The sequence below is a fragment of the Wyeomyia smithii genome, chromosome 2, assembly GCF_029784165.1.
Source record: "Wyeomyia smithii strain HCP4-BCI-WySm-NY-G18 chromosome 2, ASM2978416v1, whole genome shotgun sequence".
Taxonomy (NCBI): Eukaryota; Metazoa; Arthropoda; class Insecta; order Diptera; family Culicidae; genus Wyeomyia; species Wyeomyia smithii.
In genome coordinates this window covers 66,671,167-66,692,739 of record NC_073695.1, presented here as the reverse complement: position 1 = coordinate 66,692,739, position 21,573 = coordinate 66,671,167, and the positions used below count along the sequence as shown (strand labels likewise).

The following is a 21,573-nucleotide window of genomic DNA, read 5'->3' as shown; positions in this document are numbered from 1 at the left end:
TAACCTTAATATATAAATGTATTGCTATCTATTCCATCATTTTTGCTATATTTTATCTTCAGAAACTAAACCAAGCCAAAACCATAATATCTAATTTTCGTCATCATCACTTCTTACCTATTTCAGCACTTTGAAGCCAAAATTCAAATCTCTTTTTATCTTTCCTGGCCTTCAGGATTTGCTTTTTCTCCGGTCCTGGTTCGCAGAGATGTTTTTCTGCAATTTTATTGATGTAGCAGCAATTAAGTAGCATGGAAAATCCTAAATTATCAACCGAGTGAAGCATACTTACAACATGCGTGTTGGCGAAGATTAGTTAATAGCACCAACATACGCATGTAGCCTTTTGAGATTAGGAATACTTGATATCGACAAGGTGAGAGAGCTAAATGCTACGGAAGTAATAAATAGGTAGAATCATAACTATTTGCTTGACGCTCAGCACATAACAAACTATTAATAACGAAATCCGCCTGTAGCTAGTAGAATAATTCCCGCAGATGAAAAAAACATATCCGATCATTGTAACCCCTGTTCAACATGGTATCAAGCGATTCCAAGTAAGGGTAGAATAACAAGTTATGGGACCGCTACGTTACGCTTCTAATGCAAGCAAACGAGTGCCGCTGTAGGTGATTTGCCAATAAATGTTCGCCAGTACAAAGATTATGATTACGCTATCAGTACGTACTCCAATTAAATCCGAGCAACAGTAAACAGATTGAATGCTGTCTTTGCGACCGCATTCCCTTAGAAGCGTTCGATTTGTTAAAGTCGTCCCCGGGTTGTGCCTTAGAATGTATTTAAGAACGGATAGCATGGTAGTTGTTTATAGGGTTTTAGTAGGATTTATTAAACATCAGTTCAAAAACTTCATAATCCGATTCTGGCCTGGAATAGAGAGGCCAATTGTGCAGTTGCCTCAAGGCAAAGTTCAAGGTGTGACGACGAAACTTCCCAATGGTGCACGATATCACTTCTTCAAGGGTATTCCATATGCACAGCCTCCCGTGGGGAAGCTGCGGTTCCGTCCACCGGTGCCTTTGGAAAAATTTCACAAGCCGGTGCTCAATTGTAGCCTTGATAGCAATGATTTCATTCAAAGAAATATGATTTTTAATTGGCCCGTCTCTGGTTCAGAGGATGGATTATATCTGAATGTTTATACCCCAGCCCTACCCACGGAGAATTCCACGAAATATCCGGTAATTGTGTACATCCATGGTGGCGGCTTTCGAGGCGGAACGGCAAATTCGATGGTGTACGATCCGTGCCATTTGGTTCAGCAAGGAGTCGTGGTAGTGACCGTATTTTACCGCATCGGAGCGTTCGGTTTCCTTCACTTGCCCAGTGTCGGTATCAGTGGCAATGCTGGCCTCAAAGATCAAGTAAGGAATAACATCCGAAAATAACGGTCATTGGAATTGTAAAAGTAATAGCACTTTTCAGCGCTTAGCACTCCATTGGATCCATAAACAGATTCATCACTTCGGCGGGGACGCACACAATGTCACCCTCGCTGGGGGCAGCGCTGGCAGTTGGTCGACTTATCTGCATTACTTATCACCCAGCTCGAGGTATGTGAAGCGAACGATAATAACCGAGTGACCACGAAAGTGTTGTGTTTTAGAAAATATTTCCATCGAGTGATTTGCAGTAGTGGAGACGCGTGTACTGAAGCCGTGTTCCAAGTTGACCCTGAGTGGAAAGCTCGAGCGCTGGCCAATGCGTTGGGATGCAGAGGAAGTTCTGATCAACAAGTGCTAGGTACGCAAACTTGCTGTTTAACATTATCTGAATTCTGTTAACAGTTTCAACAAAAGCTTTAATGACGTTTTCCTCGTAATTGAAGAAAACAAAACATTACGGGTGTGAAATCATTCTCAAACTCGTTTGCCGCTAGATCTTCCTTAATCTATCCTACGAACTGATTATGCAATGCGCTTGAGTTTAAAATACTAGGTTTTTTTATTCAGTAGTGAGAGATAAGATAATTTATGATGGACTAGATTGAGTATTACGCATGTACATCGTTTGGGAAGAGGTTGACCTATATGAATTATTAGAATCTTAGATAAAGCTGTCAAATGCGTTTAACCCGCAAAGACCCGAGACGAAGCTTATTTTTTGAAAATGGTCGTCCTCGGCACTGGCGCGGTCGATTTGGGAAAACTTGGAATATTATTCAAGGGGAATAGTTGCTCTAAGTTTTGGTATAGGTACCACCCCTCTGGACCCCTCCCCATTCCCGTGAGATGCAAATATGTCTGTGTTTTTTGCTACTTTTTTCAAACAGATTGAGCAAATGATGAGAATTTCCATTGGTATTAATCGTTTCATTTATCAAATCATGTCAGATAGATGAAATATGACAAATAAGAATGAATTTGGAAGTTTTCAGAATATTTCAGTACAAAATCACAAAACTACGTAATTTTAAAAAATTTCTAAAAACTTTGTCCTCCTTCAAGTTTTTAGTTCTACATTTTTAGAATATGGTTTCCTGAATTTCTACACGATGAAATATTTATCCTAGCATGCACATATTTCGAGAAAAATGCGTTTGAATTTAATAAAGTACGAGTTTTTATGAAAAATTGATTTTCTCAAAATCTATGTATGCTAGAATAAATATTTCATCATGTATGGATTCAGGAAACCTTATTCTAAAAATGTAGAACTAAAAACTGGAAGGACGACAATGTTTTTTGATTTTTTTTAAAATTACGTAGTTTTGTGATTTTGTACTGAAATATTCTGGAAACTTCTAAATTCACTCTTTTTTGCCATATTTCATCTACTTGACATGATTTGATACATGGAACAATTGATACCTATGTAAATTCTCATCATTTGCTCAATCTGTTTGAAAAAGTAGCAAAAAACACAGACATATTTGCATCTCACGGAAATGGGGAGGGGTCCAATGGAGTGGCACCTTCACCGAAACTTAGAGCAACTATTCCCCTTGAATAATATTCCAAGTTATCTCAAATCGACCACGCCAGTGTTGAGAACGATCATTTTCAAAAAATAAGTTCCGTTTCGGGTTTCTACGGGTTAAGAGCCAGTTTGCGAGAGGCGCAACCGCATGTTTTTTTGATGTTCTCCGATTGAGCTGAAATTTTCAGTGTTTGTTTGTCTATTCAAAGTGGGAAGTTTTGCAAAATTTCAATTTTTTTCATTGAGGTTAAGTGGGGTAAAACGCCCCTTGAAAATAATATGTCCAAAAACGTCCAAATTCATAAAAGTGCAATAACTCCTGCTAGACATGATGTATTTTTCTTAAAATTTGTGGCATTATTCTACACTTCAAAACGCACGGTCACAATATATGGCAAAGAGGTAACGTAACGAAAAAAATGCTTTTTTCTTTTAAAAATTGTCAATTTTCAGGGCCATTTTACTCTTCTCAACATCGCTAGAAAAAATATCTGTTTATAGCGTTTTGTTGATCAACTCAAGAGCTTAAATCTCGCTAAACATGTGAAAAGGGCCAATGTGCCATATGTAAACAAGCCAGAATTTCACGTTTTTCAATGAATACAAGCTTAATCTACTCGTACAAATTAGATTTTTTGATAAAAAGTGAGTTCTTTTATCAACAAATTTTATTGATAAGAGCAGATTTCGCTTGTATTGATCAAAAAACGAGAAAATTTGGCTTGTTTACATATGGCACATGGGCCCTTTTCACATGTTTGGCGAGAAATGTCATGTGTAAGACAAGCGTGCCAAATGGGGTAAAACGGCCCTGGAATTTTTTTTTCAAAAAACTGTCAAAATCACTAAAACCATTATATTTTCAGCTAGACTTAATAGATTTTGCTGAAAATTTGTTTAACCACTCTACCCTACCACAACTACCTACTTTACCAGTAGATACGTCATTTGGGGTAAAACGTTCCGAATTTTTTTTTTCGTGACCTTATAATGCTAAAAAACCTCTGTTTTCATATTGGTCTTAGGTCAAAATATATGAAATTTTACATCAAAACCCTCTAGATATTGACTGAAGCATTTATTAAGTAGATATGGTCGGCGTGCGACCATACCGAGCCAAGCGCCAAACACATTGTTTTGAGTAATTAGCAGTTGAAGTTTGACCACCCATAAATTAATCGTGTTTGAACTTATCGGTAATTCAATGCAAACATGTAATCAACAGGGTTTAATGAATGTCCTTTTATCATAAATACTCGAAAAATATCAATAATTGATAAAATATTTGGTTTTTATTTTTGACATCTATGCACTCAGTTCACTCTGGTCGAACAAAAATTATAAAAGTTGGTCTTCAGTTCGGTCTGGTCAAACGTATTTACTACAACATATCAACTTGTTTAATAAACAAGCAGATTTTTCTCACTAGTCAAACGTAATACATAGATATCAACACTGCTTTATCTCTCAGGCCAATCTGTATCAGAAATTATACAGCTGATAGACAAGCAAAGCTTTATTTCTGTTGCTCTATTTCCTGGTGCCAAAGCGCACCAAGTGCTAAGTGTTAAGATAGTATCAATATGAAATGATCTGGTATTTTGAAGCAGGTGATGTTTAATTTTATTGATTTAACGTATATTGACCCAGTCCTGACGTTTGTTACAAGAAAAAATTATTATTATTTGAAAAATATCAAATGGAAATAAAATGCACTTGGTTCGATCTGGCTCAACAAGATCTTAAAAAAAAGTGATGAGCCCATTGAAACGAAATTCGGGTCTACGAAAACCACCTGGCTATTTATTTCTCTAATTCTGATGACAGTCGTATTACCGAGCTGTCCGAAGCGGAGAAATCAGTTACTGATTAAAATAAAGCGCAAAGTTAGCTTTTTAATCACAAACAATCACTTTATTCAGATACCATGTCTGTGTTTATAGTTCACTCTGGTCGAAACTATTTCGTTCTTTTTACAAAGTGCAACAGAGATTTTTTCCTATAACACGCCTATGAACTGTTCAAATGACTTCATTTTTTGATGGAATATAGATCAACAGTTTTCACATCCACTGGTGCTAATAACTCTATTTTTAAGAAAATGGAGCTTGGCTCGGTCTGGTCGCACGCCGACCATATATAACTTAAAAAAATTATGAATACAGGTCGGACTCGATTATCCGGAACAAAAAAAAAATTCATTCCAGATAATCAAATCACACAAAAACTACTGAAATTTTGCAATTTTGCAATTGACGAACATAAAATAAATATTTCTTTTCCTTATTTTACTTATATGATGCAGTGGCGTAACCAGAAGTTATTTCTAAGGAGAAAAGGGGTAAAATCTTGAGAAGCAAATAAAATAAATTAAAATAAATAAAAAAATTAAAATAATAAATTAAAATAAAATAATAAATAAAATTACGGAATAAAAATTAAAAACAGACACCAAAAAAATAAAATTCCGGATAATCGAATCTCGAATTCCGGATAATCGAGTCTCGATTATCCGGAGTCCGACCTGTATTATAAATGAATAACCCTGATCAAATGAAAGCATTCAAAAAAATGTATTTATAACAAATTTTTTATTGTTTCTTAAACACAATAATTTTAAATTAAAATTGGTTTGTCGGTGTACCCGGGCAGAGAATGTGTCACTTATAAACGCATAAACGGTGACTCTGTCTGTCTGTCTGTCTGTCTGTCTGTCTGTCTGTCTGTCTGTCTGTCTGTCTGTCTGTCTGTCTGTCTGTCTGTCTGTCTGTCTGTCTGTCTGTCTGTCTGTCTGTCTGTCTGTCTGTCTGTCTGTCTGTCTGTCTGTCTGTCTGTCTGTCTGTCTGTCTGTCTGTCTGTCTGTCTGTCTGTCTGTCTGTCTGTCTGTCTGTCTGTCTGTCTGTCTGTCTGTCTGTCTGTCTGTCTGTCTGTCTGTCTGTCTGTCTGTCTGTCTGTCTGTCTGTCTGTCTGTCTGTCTGTCTGTCTGTCTGTCTGTCTGTCTGTCTGTCTGTCTGTCTGTCTGTCTGTCTGTCTGTCTGTCTGTCTGTCTGTCTGTCTGTCTGTCTGTCTGTCTGTCTGTCTGTCTGTCTGTCTGTCTGTCTGTCTGTCTGTCTGTCTGTCTGTCTGTCTGTCTGTCTGTCTGTCTGTCTGTCTGTCTGTCTGTCTGTCTGTCTGTCTGTCTGTCTGTCTGTCTGTCTGTCTGTCTGTCTGTCTGTCTGTCTGTCTGTCTGTCTGTCTGTCTGTCTGTCTGTCTGTCTGTCTGTCTGTCTGTCTGTCTGTCTGTCTGTCTGTCTGTCTGTCTGTCTGTCTGTCTGTCTGTCTGTCTGTCTGTCTGTCTGTCTGTCTGTCTGTCTGTCTGTCTGTCTGTCTGTCTGTCTGTCTGTCTGTCTGTCTGTCTGTCTGTCTGTCTGTCTGTCTGTCTGTCTGTCTGTCTGTCTGTCTGTCTGTCTGTCTGTCTGTCTGTCTGTCTGTCTGTCTGTCTGTCTGTCTGTCTGTCTGTCTGTCTGTCTGTCTGTCTGTCTGTCTGTCTGTCTGTCTGTCTGTCTGTCTGTCTGTCTGTCTGTCTGTCTGTCTGTCTGTCTGTCTGTCTGTCTGTCTGTCTGTCTGTCTGTCTGTCTGTCTGTCTGTCTGTCTGTCTGTCTGTCTGTCTGTCTGTCTGTCTGTCTGTCTGTCTGTCTGTCTGTCTGTCTGTCTGTCTGTCTGTCTGTCTGTCTGTCTGTCTGTCTGTCTGTCTGTCTGTCTGTCTGTCTGTCTGTCTGTCTGTCTGTCTGTCTGTCTGTCTGTCTGTCTGTCTGTCTGTCTGTCTGTCTGTCTGTCTGTCTGTCTGTCTGTCTGTCTGTCTGTCTGTCTGTCTGTCTGTCTGTCTGTCTGTCTGTCTGTCTGTCTGTCTGTCTGTCTGTCTGTCTGTCTGTCTGTCTGTCTGTCTGTCTGTCTGTCTGTCTGTCTGTCTGTCTGTCTGTCTGTCTGTCTGTCTGTCTGTCTGTCTGTCTGTCTGTCTGTCTGTCTGTCTGTCTGTCTGTCTGACTGTCTGTCTAGCCGGTTTCTGGAAAACAGTCTCAAATGACCAAATACCAGCCCTTTTTAATGCCAACTCCAGACACCACTTGAAAATTAAGATGGTGTCATTTCTGGCTTCCGGTACATAGCCAAAATGGTCAAATCTAGAGAAACATTTCAAAAGGTCCTATCTACTTTGATCGATTTTTTGATCGATCACTTTCATTCAATCACCACAACTTATTGAACACCTATTTTGGTACGACATTTGCACAAGTTGATAGCGGAGAGATCACTCTAGCCTTCTGAACAAAAACCACGCTTGGGAGAGTTACTAAAGCTGAACCATTACCAAATTGATAAGACGCTCCGGGAAAACGATGAAAGCAGATAGAACCTTTTGAAATGTTTATCTAGAAATACTACCGAATGTAGGTATAGACCATTTTACGAGACGTTTCTGAACTCAATTCATGAATGAAATTCTGACAGAAAGCTCGGAACCGCTGACATAACGCACGTAAAAGCAACATCATAATGAGCAGGATCCGTGACACCTGTCAGTTCGTAAAATGGTCTATTTTTAGAACGACAATGCACGTAGTCCGGAAGTTGACTTTATGTGTCATTTTGAAATCGACCTCCGATTACTGTAGTACAGCCACATACCAACCAGTATGGTTATTTCCGGAACTAAAATGTTTTTCAGAGTCCGGTCTTGAAAAATACAAGGTCTTAAAATACAAGGTGGCAACTACCGGTTTCTGAGGAACAGCCACAAATGGTCAAATATCATCTAATTTAAGTATTTCCAAAACCGGGAAGATATTCAGAGGCTGGCCACTACAATACTTCTAGATAATTATTTTATTAGTTTTTTGCTAAAATTTCTTGATGTAAACATATTGGTTCAAAACATTCTTTGGTAATCTTAGTGTCTAATAGACTGTCTATCATTCCAAGAATTATTGATAACGAAAAGTTTGCTTCGAACTTATCATTTGTGATTATTCTCGGAATGTAAAAAACAGCAATATGAAGTTTTTCATCAACCTTGCGGTCTTGGCTTTGCTAGCCTTTCTTTGTCATTAAACCAGATAAATATCTCGTTGCATCGACAGTTAGTGATAAACTTCAGTCTTGATTCATTCAGCTTTTTTTCCTAGTATTCGGTTTCAAAAGTGTAAAGAAAATACCGTGTTCATTAAGTGAGAAATGAATCATCGTTAATTCACTGGAGTTCATGCGAATTTCGTGCTGTGCCGTGCTGAAAAGTGTTTTTAATATTCGATACTATTCGACTGCCTTTATTGTTTTGGTATCTCCTGAGCATCGATCACGCGCTATTGTTCCAACTCGCTTCACTTCTAATCGCTGTTATTGCTGTTAGCAGCTGGTGGAATCGCCTTTGTTTATACTGAGAGCTGCCGAAAGCTTACATACAAATGGATAGAAACTGTTCTGAATGTTCTGAACCCATTAAGAACCTTAATTTGATAAAATGCTACTTATGCGAGCGCGCAGCGCACATGAAATGTTTCGGATGGGCTAGATCAAATCTTGATTTTGTTAACGGCCAAGCTAATCTTTTATGGTTCTGCGCGAATTGTATCAAGTCAGTTGAGCTTTTAAAGTCACAAGGATCGCCTTGCAATGAAAATGCAATCACTTCTGTTTCTGAAGCTATCAATGGTTGCTTAAATGCATTTAAAGACGAGCTCGGACAAACTAATACTTTAATAAGACAGATGTCTGAGAAGCTATTGTCCGCCCCTATTCCCCCGCCGTTATCTATACCGCGCAGAAGCAAACGTCCCAGAGTTGTATCACCCAGCGACACTCCGAAGCGGGTGACAATTCAACCGAAATTGATTGTTTGCACGCGGTCTACTGATAATATGCCGAAAATAATTGAAACTGTGCCTAAGCCAGCTGAAAAATTCTGGATTTACTTGTCGAGAATTGCCCCACAAGTGTCTGAAGATGAAGCTGCTGCCCTAGTCGAGGAATGTTTAAAGTTGGAATAGAACATTCATTGAAAGATCAGTCGCTCAAACCGTCTATTTGGCCCAAGGGAATATATTTTCGAGCCTTTGAATATCGCCGTGCATAAAAGGATTGTTGGAATCCAAATGCATTAAAATTTCCCCGAATCAACCCACTGAGCCCGCAACAATCGCCTGCGGGGCTGCACCATTCCGTTACATAGACTACGATGAATATATAGAATCTCAACCACCGGTGGACACGGGGGGCCAACGGGCCCCCATTCCAGATAAGTTAATAAATTCAACAGAAATTCAAAAAAATCACGAAATTCTCATCTCCCATAGCTCAACCTGCAGTACAAATTCCGCAAAGATACCATGTACCAATGACAAAAATGAAACGCAGATTACGACGCCTGATAAATGCGAGCACGCAACTCGCTCATCGCTGCGAATGAATGAGCATAGACGCCACGATTGTTTTTTTTCCCCCAGGTAAACACCAAGAATGTATATGTTCTTCAGGAGCTAGGTGCTCGGATTCTGCCGTCGTTGAAAATCGATCCGCTTTTCAGGAAAATTCCACTGCTGAGCATAGCGTTGATGTCGGGCCATTGGATTGCAACCTGCGTGAACAGAAACATCTTCAATTCTTTTACCAGAATGTGAGAGGGCTACGTACGAAAATAGATGAGCTTTTTGTTGCTGCTTCGGATGCCGAACATGACGTCGTCGTCTTCACTGAAACCTGGCTAAATGATCAAATTAGTTCCCTTCAGCTTTTTGGACAAATGTACACAGTTTACCGCAACGATCGTAACTCAGCTAGTACAGGTAAATCTCGTGGTGGCGGGGTCCTCGTGGCTGTATCAAACAGATTACAGTCCAGGCAAAGATCTAGTCCCGAATTTGATTTCGAGCAATTATGGGTGGACGTTCGCACACACGACACTAACATTTGTGTGGGCGTTGTATATATCTCTTCCGATATCGCAGACAACGCATCTGTGATGCAAAATCATATCGACTCAGTGCTTGCTGTCACGGACTCACTTCAAACGCATACTACTCACCTTCTATTCGGTGATTATAATCAACCAGGCCTTGTTTGGAAAGCTAGCCACTCTGGTCGCGTCTTTGCAGATCCTTCTGATTCGAATTTTAATAGTTCCAATGTTGTACTATTGGATGGGATGTCTCTACTCAACATGTCTCAAATAAGCACAGTTAAAAACACTCGAAATCGCACCCTTGATCTCGTTTTCGTCAACAATGAATCCGTTTTGAACTGCAATATTGCCGAAGCATGCGACCCATTAGTTGGCATTGATGCTCATCACCCACCACACCAGTCTCTGTCTCATTGGCTTGCACGCAGCCAGTTTGCTTTGAAGAGTTGTCTGAAACTAAGCAATACAATTTCTCTAAAACCGATTTTGATGGACTTCAGAGGGCTCTACTTGCAATCGATTGGGAAACTTTGCTAAGCCGCGCACCTGACGTCAATAGTTTAGTTGATATATTTTCGCACACGCTCAAACAGCAATTTTGTAATTTTGTACCGGCACGACGCCCCCGACGAAAGCCTGTTTGGTCTAATCGACATCTTCGTGAGCTAAGACGACTAAGGGCAGCGGCACTTCGGAGATACGTCAAACGACGAAACGCAATGACTAAACTTTCTTTTACTACCGCAAGCAAAAATTATAAAATCTACAATCGCTTCCTTTATTCTCAGCATGTACTACGCACCCAATCTGAGCTCAAACGAAGCCCAAAACGCTTCTGGTCACTTATAAACAGTAAAAGAAAAAAAAGTGGACTTCCTACCAGTATGTTTCTTGGGAATGAAAACGCGGAAACGCTTGATGGTATTTGTTCTTTATTCAAGAAACACTTTTCAAGCTTATTCAGTTCCACTACTGCAAATACATCTCAAATGGAGAATGCACTGCAAGACGTTCCTCATAACGTGGTAAACCTGAGTAGCTTATGTTTTACTGATGAAGATGTACTGAAGGCCACCACAAAATTGAAACCTTCAACTTCCACTCGACCTGACGGTATCCCGGCCATTATACTGAAAAAATGTGCCATCGCGCTCTGTGTACCGTTGAGAATGATATTCAACAATTCGCTATCGCAAGCGGTATTTCCTGACTGCTGGAAGAAGTCTGTTATGTTCCCGGTTTATGAAAAGGCGACAAACACGATGTAACGAACTATCGAGGAATAACCTCTTTATCCGCTGGATCAAAATTATTTGAGATTCTCGTCGGCAACGTTCTACTTCGTAAATTCAAGACATATATCTCGTTAGACCAACATGGCTTCTACCCCGGTAGATCGACCACTACTAACTTGCTTCAGTTCACATCTAATTGTATTAAAAACATGGAGAACGGGATGCAAGTGGACACTATTTACACCGACCTGAAGGCTGCGTTTGATCGTGTTGATCACACCATTCTTTTGGCCGAAATTGAACGTCTTGGTGCCTCACACCATTTCACAAAGTGGCTGAAATCATACCTCGTTGACCGCACACTCTGCATAAAGCTAGGCAACACCGAGTCAGATAATTTCGTTAACTTGTCGGGTGTGCCTCAGGAGAGCAACCTTGGACCACTGCTTTTTTCAATTTTTTTCAATGATGTTTGCAACGTCATTCCACCAGGCTGTACACTCATCTATGCTGACGACTTGAAACTTTTTCGCGTAATCTGTACTAAAGCAGACTGTAGAGAACTGCAACAACATCTGGATAATTTTTCTGACTGGTGTAATCGTAATTTACTGATAATCAGTGTTTCAAAATGTCTTGCAATTTCTTTCACGCGGAAAAAAAATCCGTTTTCGTGGAACTATAATGTATCCGGAGAAAATCTTGAAAGAGTATCGGTAGTCAAGGATTTAGGTGTACTGCTTGATTCACAACTAACCTTCAGGCACCACTACTCTCATATCATTGCGCACGCTAGTAAGAACCTGGGTTTCATCATGAGAATAGCCAAAGAGTTTACCGATCCGTTTTGCTTGCGATCGCTTTATGTTTCCCTAGTTCGTTCCATTTTGGAAACATCAGCTATAGTATGGAGTCCCTACACTGACATTTGGACCAAACGAATTGAATCAGTACAGGCCAAGTTTCTTCTTTATGCTTTAAGATCACTCCCATGGCGTAATCCTGATCAATTACCACCATATGCCAATCGATGCCAATTACTTGGTATTGACACACTGGCAAAGAGAAGAGATGTGTCCAGGGCCGTATTTGTGGGAAAATTACTGATCGGCGAAATAGACGCTCCAAACATTCTGTCTGAAATTCACGTGAATGTGCCCTACAGAAATCTGAGGTCACGACACTTCCTGCGTCTTCTATTTCAACGCACTGAATATGGTCAAAACGAACCCATAAGGGAACATCCATAAATGACGTACCTTTTTTGGGTTTTTTACCCCCTCCTCCCCCATCGTAGCATTTCGTCACAAAGTCAGGACTCCCTCTAGATAATTACGTAGCATATAACAACCCCCTACCCCCCCCCCCCCACATAATTTTTTTTTGCAAATTTTATTATCCAAAACATACCTTGACTCATTAATGAACAAGCAAAGTCAAGGAAGGAATAAAAATGACCCTAAGCAGACAAAACAGGGATAAAAAAGAACAATTAGAAAAAATCCAAATTTTTTTCTTAGTTTCATGTTTGCTACGTAGCTTGGCTTGAATCCCCACCCTCCCTCTCATCACATTTCGTCACAAAACTGCGACCGCCCCCTCCCCCCTCAAATGCTACGTCATTTATGAAAGTTCCCTAAGGGGGATGTGTAGCGTCTTTAATAATGTGTTTGAATTGTTTGACTTCAATGAATCAAGTGTTACTTTTAAAAATAGACTTAAGCGAATGTTATAATGTGTTAGCCTTACGTTCTAGATTTACTATAGTTAAGCTTAGTCAGTGTCAGCTTTGTAGTATTAATGTGCCATTGTTAGACTTAATTCATGATTTGTAAATGTTTAAATCGAAAGATGCGGGGTTTTTACGCGCACTTGAGGGTTTCGCAAGGAATACCTCAAATGGGCTTTTCCCCGCCACATTTCATTAAGACCTAAAAAGTCAGATGAAGAATAAATAAATAAATAAATAAATAAATAAATAAATAAATGAATAAATAAATAAATAAATAAACAAATACCTGATTTATCTTAAATTAAATTATGCTTTCATTGTTTCTATTGATATTGCTAATTCTGGAACAACATTTATAATACTAGACTTTGTGAAGTAACTCAGAGTCCTACTCTTTAGTTTTTTCTACCATTATTGCACAATTTGAATGTTAATAATTTTGACTGCTTATCTAATATTATGTTTTCAAGTACACTAAGGTCGCTTTTTACGCGTTTTTTACGCGGCTTTTTTACGCGGCTTTTTTACGCGGATTCCGGAATTTACGCGTTTTTTTACGCGGATTCCGGAATTTACGCGGATTCTGGAATTTACGCGGTTTTTTACGCGGATTCCGGAATTTACGCAGTATTTTAAGCGCGGATTTCGGTTTCTCTTCACTCGGTTTGCAGAATTTACGCGAATTTTTTTAAGCGGATTCCGGAATTTACGCTTTTTTTCACGCGGATTCCGGAATTTACGCGGTTTTTTACGCGGCACGTATCCCCCGCTTAAAAAGCGACTTTATTGTATATTGGATTGAGATTTTGTTAGTTGAATGAGAAATGTCTGTTCAAATTTACTTTTAGTTCCCAATACAAGTTTTTATTTAATGCTCTGATATTTCTTATTCATAAGGTCGAACATACAAGTTTTGCGTTCGCTTGTGACTGTTATTAAAACCCTTTTTCAGTTAATTCTAGACACTCCCATTCCACTTCACCTGTAATCAGTAACGGAAAGCCAAGCATCTTGAACTATTGATTACAATATTTCAATATTTATGAGGACTGTGAATTAAAAAACAAATCAAGCCGATTAAATACCAAATAATATAGATTTATATTTATTTTAATTTCCAACTACCAGACACATTGATAAAGGCATCGGCCCGAAATATTGCTAAGTACCAGGACAGTATTATTGGCCCGAATGAAGAATCATGCCCCCATAGATTCCCGTTCAGACCAGTTATTGAACTGGAACCTTCCGAGGATGCCATCATCACTCAAAAGCCTGAAGAAATTCTAAAATGCTTCGATTCAATTCAAATGCCGATGATGTCAGGTTTTACCAGCGCTGAAGGATTGCTGTCAATGTACCTAAGCAAATCTCGCCTAGAACTGTTCAATAAACACCCGGAATGGTTGGTGCCACGGATTTTCAGTGGTCTGGATGCGATCGAACGTAAGGCCATCGGAGAACAGGTGAAACAATTTTACCTCGAAGCTCAGGACCTCGGTTGGAATACCCAAAGTGAGACCTGTGATTTAATGTCGGATATCACCTTCGTTGTGTCTGCGATGTTCAGTGCCGAAATGATTGCTAAATATCAGCCTAATGTCAAACACTATCACTATCTGTTCGACTACAGCGGTCCACTGAACTTAATCGGAAAGGTATTCAGACTTCCAGCAGTTCCAGGGGCTGCACATGGAGCTGAAACATACTATATGTTCAGGTACTGTAAGATTTACGATGTTCAATCAAGTTCTTATTAATACAACTACAATTCTAGCTCTTCTTTCTTACCAAACGTATCGAAAGACAGCAGGGAGTATCGTGTACGCGAAATCTTTATAAAACTTGTCACCAACTTTGCCATTCATGGAAATCCTACACCAGACGAAAAAGCACTCGGATTCAAGTGGACTCCTGTGCGGCCTTTAGAACGCTATTCCGATTCGTTTGATCTGGAATCTCTACAGTTCACTGAATGTCCCAAGATGATACTGAATATTTACCAAAAGAGAAAGGAATTCTGGAGAGATTTAGCGAGGCGACAAACAAGCCTTTTATAAACGTTCACAAATAGTTTGAAAATTTTACATTATTAAATTTTTTCCTGCAAAAATGCGATTTGACATAATGAAACATAAAAAAAGACATTATTTCCTTATCGCGTATTGATTTGTTTTTTTTTTTTGCTATATAACAATATTTTATTATTTTATTTAATTAAAACTAATACCACAGACAGACGTTCAAGCAAGAACAACATTGATCAAAAATTCCGTGTAAATTTTCAAAGAGAATTACGTTATATATCACTTGTACACTAGCGCCACCTGGTGACCTTATCGCTACAACACATGTTTTTTCGCTGGTGTACAAGGCTGGCGTCACTGGTATCTGGTTACGGTTTGCTACTACAAAGAACTTTACACAAGTTTGGAATTCAGCTTAGACGTATGTCTGCGCTAAAACATTTGATCACCTACCATAGGATCCCTAAATCAATTGTGTTATAATCACCCCTTTGGCATCACGCCATGTTTCAAGGGCTAACATCTCAACATATGTGTAAACGAGATATCTTACTTATCTTACTGCTGACAGCGGGCACAAATTAATTTGAGCCCAGGACATGAGTTCATTGTCATTCACTGTTACTCGGTATAGGGAGGCCAAAGGCTCGGTTATAATCGACAGCAATCGACACAAAGACGTAACGGTGGTATTAAATAAACAATAGCTACTGTTCAGGTTATCTTGTAGCACTCGTAAACAAATACTCAGTCGTAAAAATACTCAACTCCAATGACGTCTAATGAAATACATATATACAATTCTCGGCTTGTTATTTGACTAATTTGAATAATCCATATCATATACACCAAAATGAATGGATTTTTGTTTATTCGAGTGAATTTAATTAATCGAGTGAATTTAATTCGAGTGAATTTAATTTAATTAAATTTTAACCCTGAAAAGATAATCATATTTTGATGTGCGTACACACTATGTTTCTTTTACCGTACTTAGCAAACTTTTTACTCAGTTTTCAACAGCCAAGCCATCAGTAATCTGTTCAGTAATTCATTTGCTTGACGCGCGTTCGGTATTTTTTCATTGTTGCCGAAACGTCAAATAAATAAGATAGCTCAGCAAAAATTTACAAAGCGTTCATCTAAAGTTGCTGCATGAGTTGGCGTTTACAAAACTGATGATTCGTCACAAATTTACAAGCGTTCCGCAAAATGCAAGATAAGCTTTTTCCCGGTTATAATAATATAGATGAATATGAATGTAACTATTTCTATAGTTGCTATTGCAACCGATGATTAATTTTATATAGGTATTTCGGATTGTTTAGATCAATACACTGATGATCCATGCACATTCGCCTAAAACTAGATAGTTTTTATTAAAGACTTCGAGTAAATAAATCTTCAGTGGTGGTAGATTTGAAAGCACTATACCGGAATACTTTAAATGACACAGCCACTAAACTTTTCTGGAAATGGCGGACTTCTGATGTGCGATTCTGTTTTGACAGATGCAGAAAAAATACCGAACAGTATAGTAAAAAAAAAAACAAAAGTTCAGAAAAACAATTGGGTTGTTTAGCTATATCAGTTTTTTATATCATCTGAAAGAGCTGCATTTTCTACGCAAAACGAAATTTCCAAAAATTTTCTATCGTTGTACTTCAATTTTCAAATCATGAATTGAAACTGCTCGAAATCGCTACAATGACAGTTCGCCCATATACCAACTGTCATTGTAGCGATTCAGAGCGATTTTTATTCTTCATTTAAAAATCGAAGGACAATGATATTCAATTTTACAAAATCTCTTTTTTCTCAGAAAATAAAAATTTTTAGCTGATACATAAAAATCAGAAAATCGTGAATAGCTAAACAACCCAATTAATTGTTAATTTAAAATTTCATTATTGATTAAGAAAAAACGAGGAAAAAACTGACGCACTGTTAGAAAACGAGGAGTCAAATTGACGCAGACTAACTTTCCAGGGTTAACGGATCAGCGAGTTAAATAAAACGAATACAATTCTAGAGCAACATGTCAAACGGATCTATCCCGGATTTAATAGTTTTGAGAAAATCAACCTCGAAGTTTTAGTTTCCTTTTTTAAATGCTATTTAACAATTGAAAGCGATTTTCTATTTTTTTTAACGCAGAAATAATTACGAACATGTAAACTTTAATATATTTAAATATTTTCGTTGAATTACTGAAAAATTTAGATGTTTACGAACTGAATTATGAATAGTCCCTTTAAACTTGTAAAATAGACTTAGACCCTTTTGTTAAATCCAATGTTTGTTTTGATTCTGAGTAAGCTCATTTCAGATGTACCCTTTGCTAGATTGTCATTTTAGTCAGGTTTTTTGAATCCGACTAAACTAAACTGAAGTTTGCTTTGAAAAAACCGAAACAAATTTATACCGAGTAGTTTTCAGTGAAAATTGTATCGATCAAGTGATCAAGTAAAACCCCCATGCGAATGTATAATAATTGAAATGGTAGTTTTTTTATTCAATAATATGAACTGTGTAGGAATCTGACTCTATCGTATAAATTTCAGCATCTTGAAATGTGAAACCCGTTAGTGACATTCTCTACAAATCCTAGGATTTCAAGGACCAGAATTTGGGAAAGACTGTAGAGAGCGGTTTTCACGGAACAAAAGCTTGTATTTGTGCTGAGAGTTGGAAATGGATTTAATGGTTCATGTTTCACTCATAATATAAATACGGGTGAAAGAGAAGACTTACGTGCAGTACAGTGAAAAGTGTGACGAGTACAGTTTAAACTGGTTCAAATAGAAAAAGTGGTGATCAAGGTGTTAGGAACTAAAACTGTGGCATATCATAAAGAAAGTTTTTTATTCAAAATTTGTTTTTGTAAAGACAAGAGTGTTTAATCATTGAATAAACATTTATTGCTCTGTGTTTTGTTTACATTTCCCTGAGAATTTTCTATAACATGTAACAAGAAATAAAATGTAAGAAAATTATGGAATGATGTTTAACTATGTTGGACATTCATCAATAACTGTTTTCATTTCCAGATACTCCACAGGCCAGTCTTCCTCTGCATCCAAATCAGCATCGAAGTGGTCTTGCCCGTAATGTTTTCTTTTCCTGCCTCGTTTTGGAACCACAAGATGTTTAAGCATTGTTCCATAATACTGCTTGTTCTTGATGAACGGCATTAACTTCTTGAGGTCCTCTAACTTCTCTTGAGGTAGTGGAATTGGTTCGTTTTCTATTGGGACTAGCAGAGGGAGAGGCAACTGTTTGTTGCCAAACAATTTCTCCTCGCCCAAAGAGAAACTTGAAAAATTTTCTTGATCATGATCCATTTTGTAGAAAATAACGCCGGGATAAGGGCGTTTTCAGCGGTGGTCTATTTTTGAAACAACTTTATACTAGATTTACACCAGCGAAACCTGCATAGAACTAGCTAATATAGACCATTTTTTTATTCTCCGCACCGGTGTTGTATATCTTGTAGTTTCAAACCGCTGACATCTGTCACACTGTCAACAATTCAATACCCTATGCTATCAGTTTATGAGACTTGTTATAATGAGAAGCACTCAATATTTAACAAACGGAAATTCGATAATTTTTACGCACATTAAACGAATACTTTGGCAAGACTCTTTATACCCACGAGACTTTATATACTTGACCCGAGCATCAGTGACATTTCTCAGGATGGATTGGTATGATCGAAAAATTTCTGCAACAAGTAGGGCTTCGGAGGATAGCGAAAAATATTTGATCGCGTAGATGTTCATCTTCCGTTTTCATCTCATTAATCTTTCAGAATCAAACTTGCTTTCGGTTTTGAGGATATTGAAACAAGCCTGCATTTTGAACGTTTTCAGTTCAGTGTCTTCGAGGAACATTTTTCTGGCCTCTCAAGGTCTTCTCTAGTCCCACTACAATTAAGGCGATTAACAAACAGCCAACATATTTGTCATCCTGGTGGTTGATGGTTGCAAACCAAATAGTTGAACCTACGGTTATGGTCTTCCAGAATTCCCTCTTTTGCTGGCCGGTTTCCTTGAAGCCAAAAACGACAAACCTGTTCATTTTATTCTTCAGAAAAGCCACAAAAATGAATTGTGAATTGTCATAAATATCTTTGTTTCATTTATTCCTCAACACTCGCAAAACGCTCATATGGAAATAGCTGAAAATGAGGTATTCAATTGAAATAAGACATTTCATCCACCTATTGGTAGCGTACAAAGGATTTTAGAACGATCTATTTCTTGTTCCAAAAAGTGACAAAAATAGTCCAAAACGTATACCAGTTTCAATTTTTTTCAATTTAGATCTGGTATAAAACAAAATTTACACCACCGGTGCACCAGTGAATTTGAGTTTGTTCCAAAAAATAGATCAAAACAACGATTTGGACCATCGCTGAAGATGCCCTAAGAGGTGCGGTACTCGTGTAAGCTGGATACGACAGAATATGGCTTTCAATGTATTGTTTCGCTTCAATGCCAATTGGATTTCTGTTGCAATTTTCTACGCGCTCGTCGTCGGCTCTGATCCCTAAACCGTCCAGTTTTTTGACAGTGATGCATCGCATTTTTCTGAATGTGATATCCAAGGTTCCCAAAATCATTGCCTTGCAAACTCGAACCATGCCTCCGACTCCAGGAAGAAAATATCGCAGTGAGTACTCCCTTTTTGAATCAATTACCTAGAAGAATGCACAATAAAAACCCGATTTAATCCTTCTATAGGCGTACATGTACTAATCTTTCCCTCAACTCAAAGAAGTTTTTTAAGTGAAAAGATACCCACATTGATGTGTTTTGTATCGTTTTGGGCTTATAATGTATAGGCCCAAAAATCACCTTACAAGTAACAACGAGTTGCCGTACCTCAAGTGACTAGCACAAGAAGAAAACTTTCGTACTCACTGTGTGACCAGTCACGTGCGATACTGCTATGTGACAACTAAGAAACTGGTTTTGTCCGGAAATTGAAAGCATCAAAAAGTTCTTCAAAATTTTCTGTCGTATATCTTCAGGGTATTGATCTCCACAACGAAGCTTCGAACAGGAGCATGCCTTCTTTAAGCTACGTGCTGGAACCGTGGTACCATTGTAACGTTAAATATTGTAGACCCTTTTCTTATCGAATCTTGTTTTCCATCCTTTTGCGGTATGACGATTTTGGACGATTTACGACGTTTTCTTTTTCCAATTCTTCGAAACCTGGATCTATTACTGCAGAATCAATAATAGGTCAATAATAGGAAATTAAAACACTTAAACAGAAATTACCGGCTTCATGAGCAACACGTTCATCGGCCTGTTCGTTGGTAAATTCATCTTTGGCCCCAATAAAAGCATCATTGCGATACACCTCAAAGTATTCGTATGAGAATTCGTTCAACATCGTAGCATCACCGACATTGTCAGGGTCATGGTCATAGTCGTTTCCATCGTCGCCTCCGGAATTGAAGTATTCATCTATCATCTGCCGAGCTTCATTGCTTGTTTCCGTTGATTCGCGTAAATACATATTATCACTATGGACAGCCTTGAACTTTTTGGACGATATACCTGGTTGACATTGATTATTGACAACTGGAAGCTGCTCTTGATCCATCGGTGTATAGGCGGCCTGCAGGGAGCCTGCCGAAAAGCCTGTTTGAAGTTTATTGTTATTCATGTCCAGCGGAGAAAGAGGACTACGAAGATAAACGTCGCTTATAGGTGGATGGAACACACGCTGTGCAGATGCGCTTCTACTCGTTGTAGCTAGATTGAACGGAACACAGGCATTACCTCTGACAGGTTCAGTTTTCTCGCTGCGATTAACGGGAGCTAAATTCAAAAATATATCAATATTACAGGGCTCATTGCTCTTGTACGATAGATTGCCACTTGGTGGCGATTCTTCTATATAAGACGAAGACAAATCTAGCACTGATGATGTTGCCGGATTCCTCGATTCCCTTATTGGTGTTAAAGCGACTATATTGGCGAATGAAAGGTATGCTCGACCACTTGTGTTCCAGGAACAACTTTCTGACATTGAGAAGCCGGTGGGCACTTCCTCATAGTTCATTACGGTCGGAGTTTCACAAATAACCCCTATTTCAGCATTTCTGTTCTCATTCCTGATAAGTTCTGCTGCCTCTAAAATACAAAAATATTTATCTTGATTGAAACATAACCTCAGCTTATATTCACCTAACAACATATGCAGTCCTACATTACATTCATTATTGTACTCCATTGTCAAAAAAGCGAAAATCTTCTTAAATGCTACGAATCTACACTCGCTCTACTAGCACTAGCCAACAGCTATTGTGAAATATAAAAAAAATTATATGTTTTTGCAGGCACACTTCCTATTAATTCAGCTGTGAACTACGGTGTAATCAAAACAACAAGTGATTTACAAAAAAGGTCTAACTGTTTAACAATCCAATTTTCAGTTAGACTCTTTTGAACAGAAAAGGTCTAACTGACATGATCAGTGCTGCTAGTTAGACCCATTTTTAATATTTGTCTGAACAAATTTTCCTAGTGTTTATAACTTTTTTTGTAAATAGTTTGTGAAGCTACATGAGTTTACAAACAAAATACATAAAAAAAGTTTGTTTACATTTTCGAGTTAGGCCCTTTTCACATGCTGCTCTAGTAATTATTAATTTACTAGTGTAAATAATGAATTATTTCC

General features: G+C 38.3%; 2 protein-coding genes across 5 annotated transcripts; one reads left to right on the top strand and one right to left on the bottom strand.

Moving 5' to 3' along the window:
• Positions 1-701: 701 nt before the first annotated feature.
• On the top strand, positions 702-17,852 carry LOC129725587 (acetylcholinesterase-like). 2 transcript variants are annotated; one of them, XR_008728117.1, is made up of 6 exons: positions 702-1,388; positions 1,450-1,577; positions 1,631-1,767; positions 13,973-14,564; positions 14,622-17,373; positions 17,436-17,852. XR_008728117.1 is itself a non-coding variant. In XM_055681590.1 (5 exons), the coding sequence occupies exons 1-5, from the start codon at positions 726-728 to the stop codon at positions 14,902-14,904; spliced, it is 1,803 nt and encodes a 600-aa protein (XP_055537565.1). In that variant the 5' UTR covers positions 702-725; the 3' UTR covers positions 14,905-17,852. The 2 variants fall into 2 exon arrangements, 1 of the variants encoding a protein (XP_055537565.1); XM_055681590.1 differs by having other exon boundaries at positions 14,622-17,852.
• LOC129725593 (uncharacterized) lies at positions 16,746-21,266 on the bottom strand. Of its 3 annotated transcripts, none has more exons than XR_008728119.1 (4): positions 21,081-21,266; positions 20,166-21,026; positions 19,681-20,108; positions 16,746-19,576 (listed from the first exon to the last, which is right to left on the bottom strand). XR_008728119.1 is itself a non-coding variant. In XM_055681596.1 (3 exons), the coding sequence occupies exons 1-3, from the start codon at positions 21,124-21,126 to the stop codon at positions 20,014-20,016; spliced, it is 1,002 nt and encodes a 333-aa protein (XP_055537571.1). In that variant the 5' UTR covers positions 21,127-21,266; the 3' UTR covers positions 16,748-20,013. The 3 variants fall into 3 exon arrangements, 1 of the variants encoding a protein (XP_055537571.1); XR_008728118.1 differs by having other exon boundaries at positions 16,747-19,576; positions 19,800-20,108; XM_055681596.1 differs by having other exon boundaries at positions 16,748-20,108.
• Between the last annotated feature and the right edge of the window lie 307 nt (positions 21,267-21,573).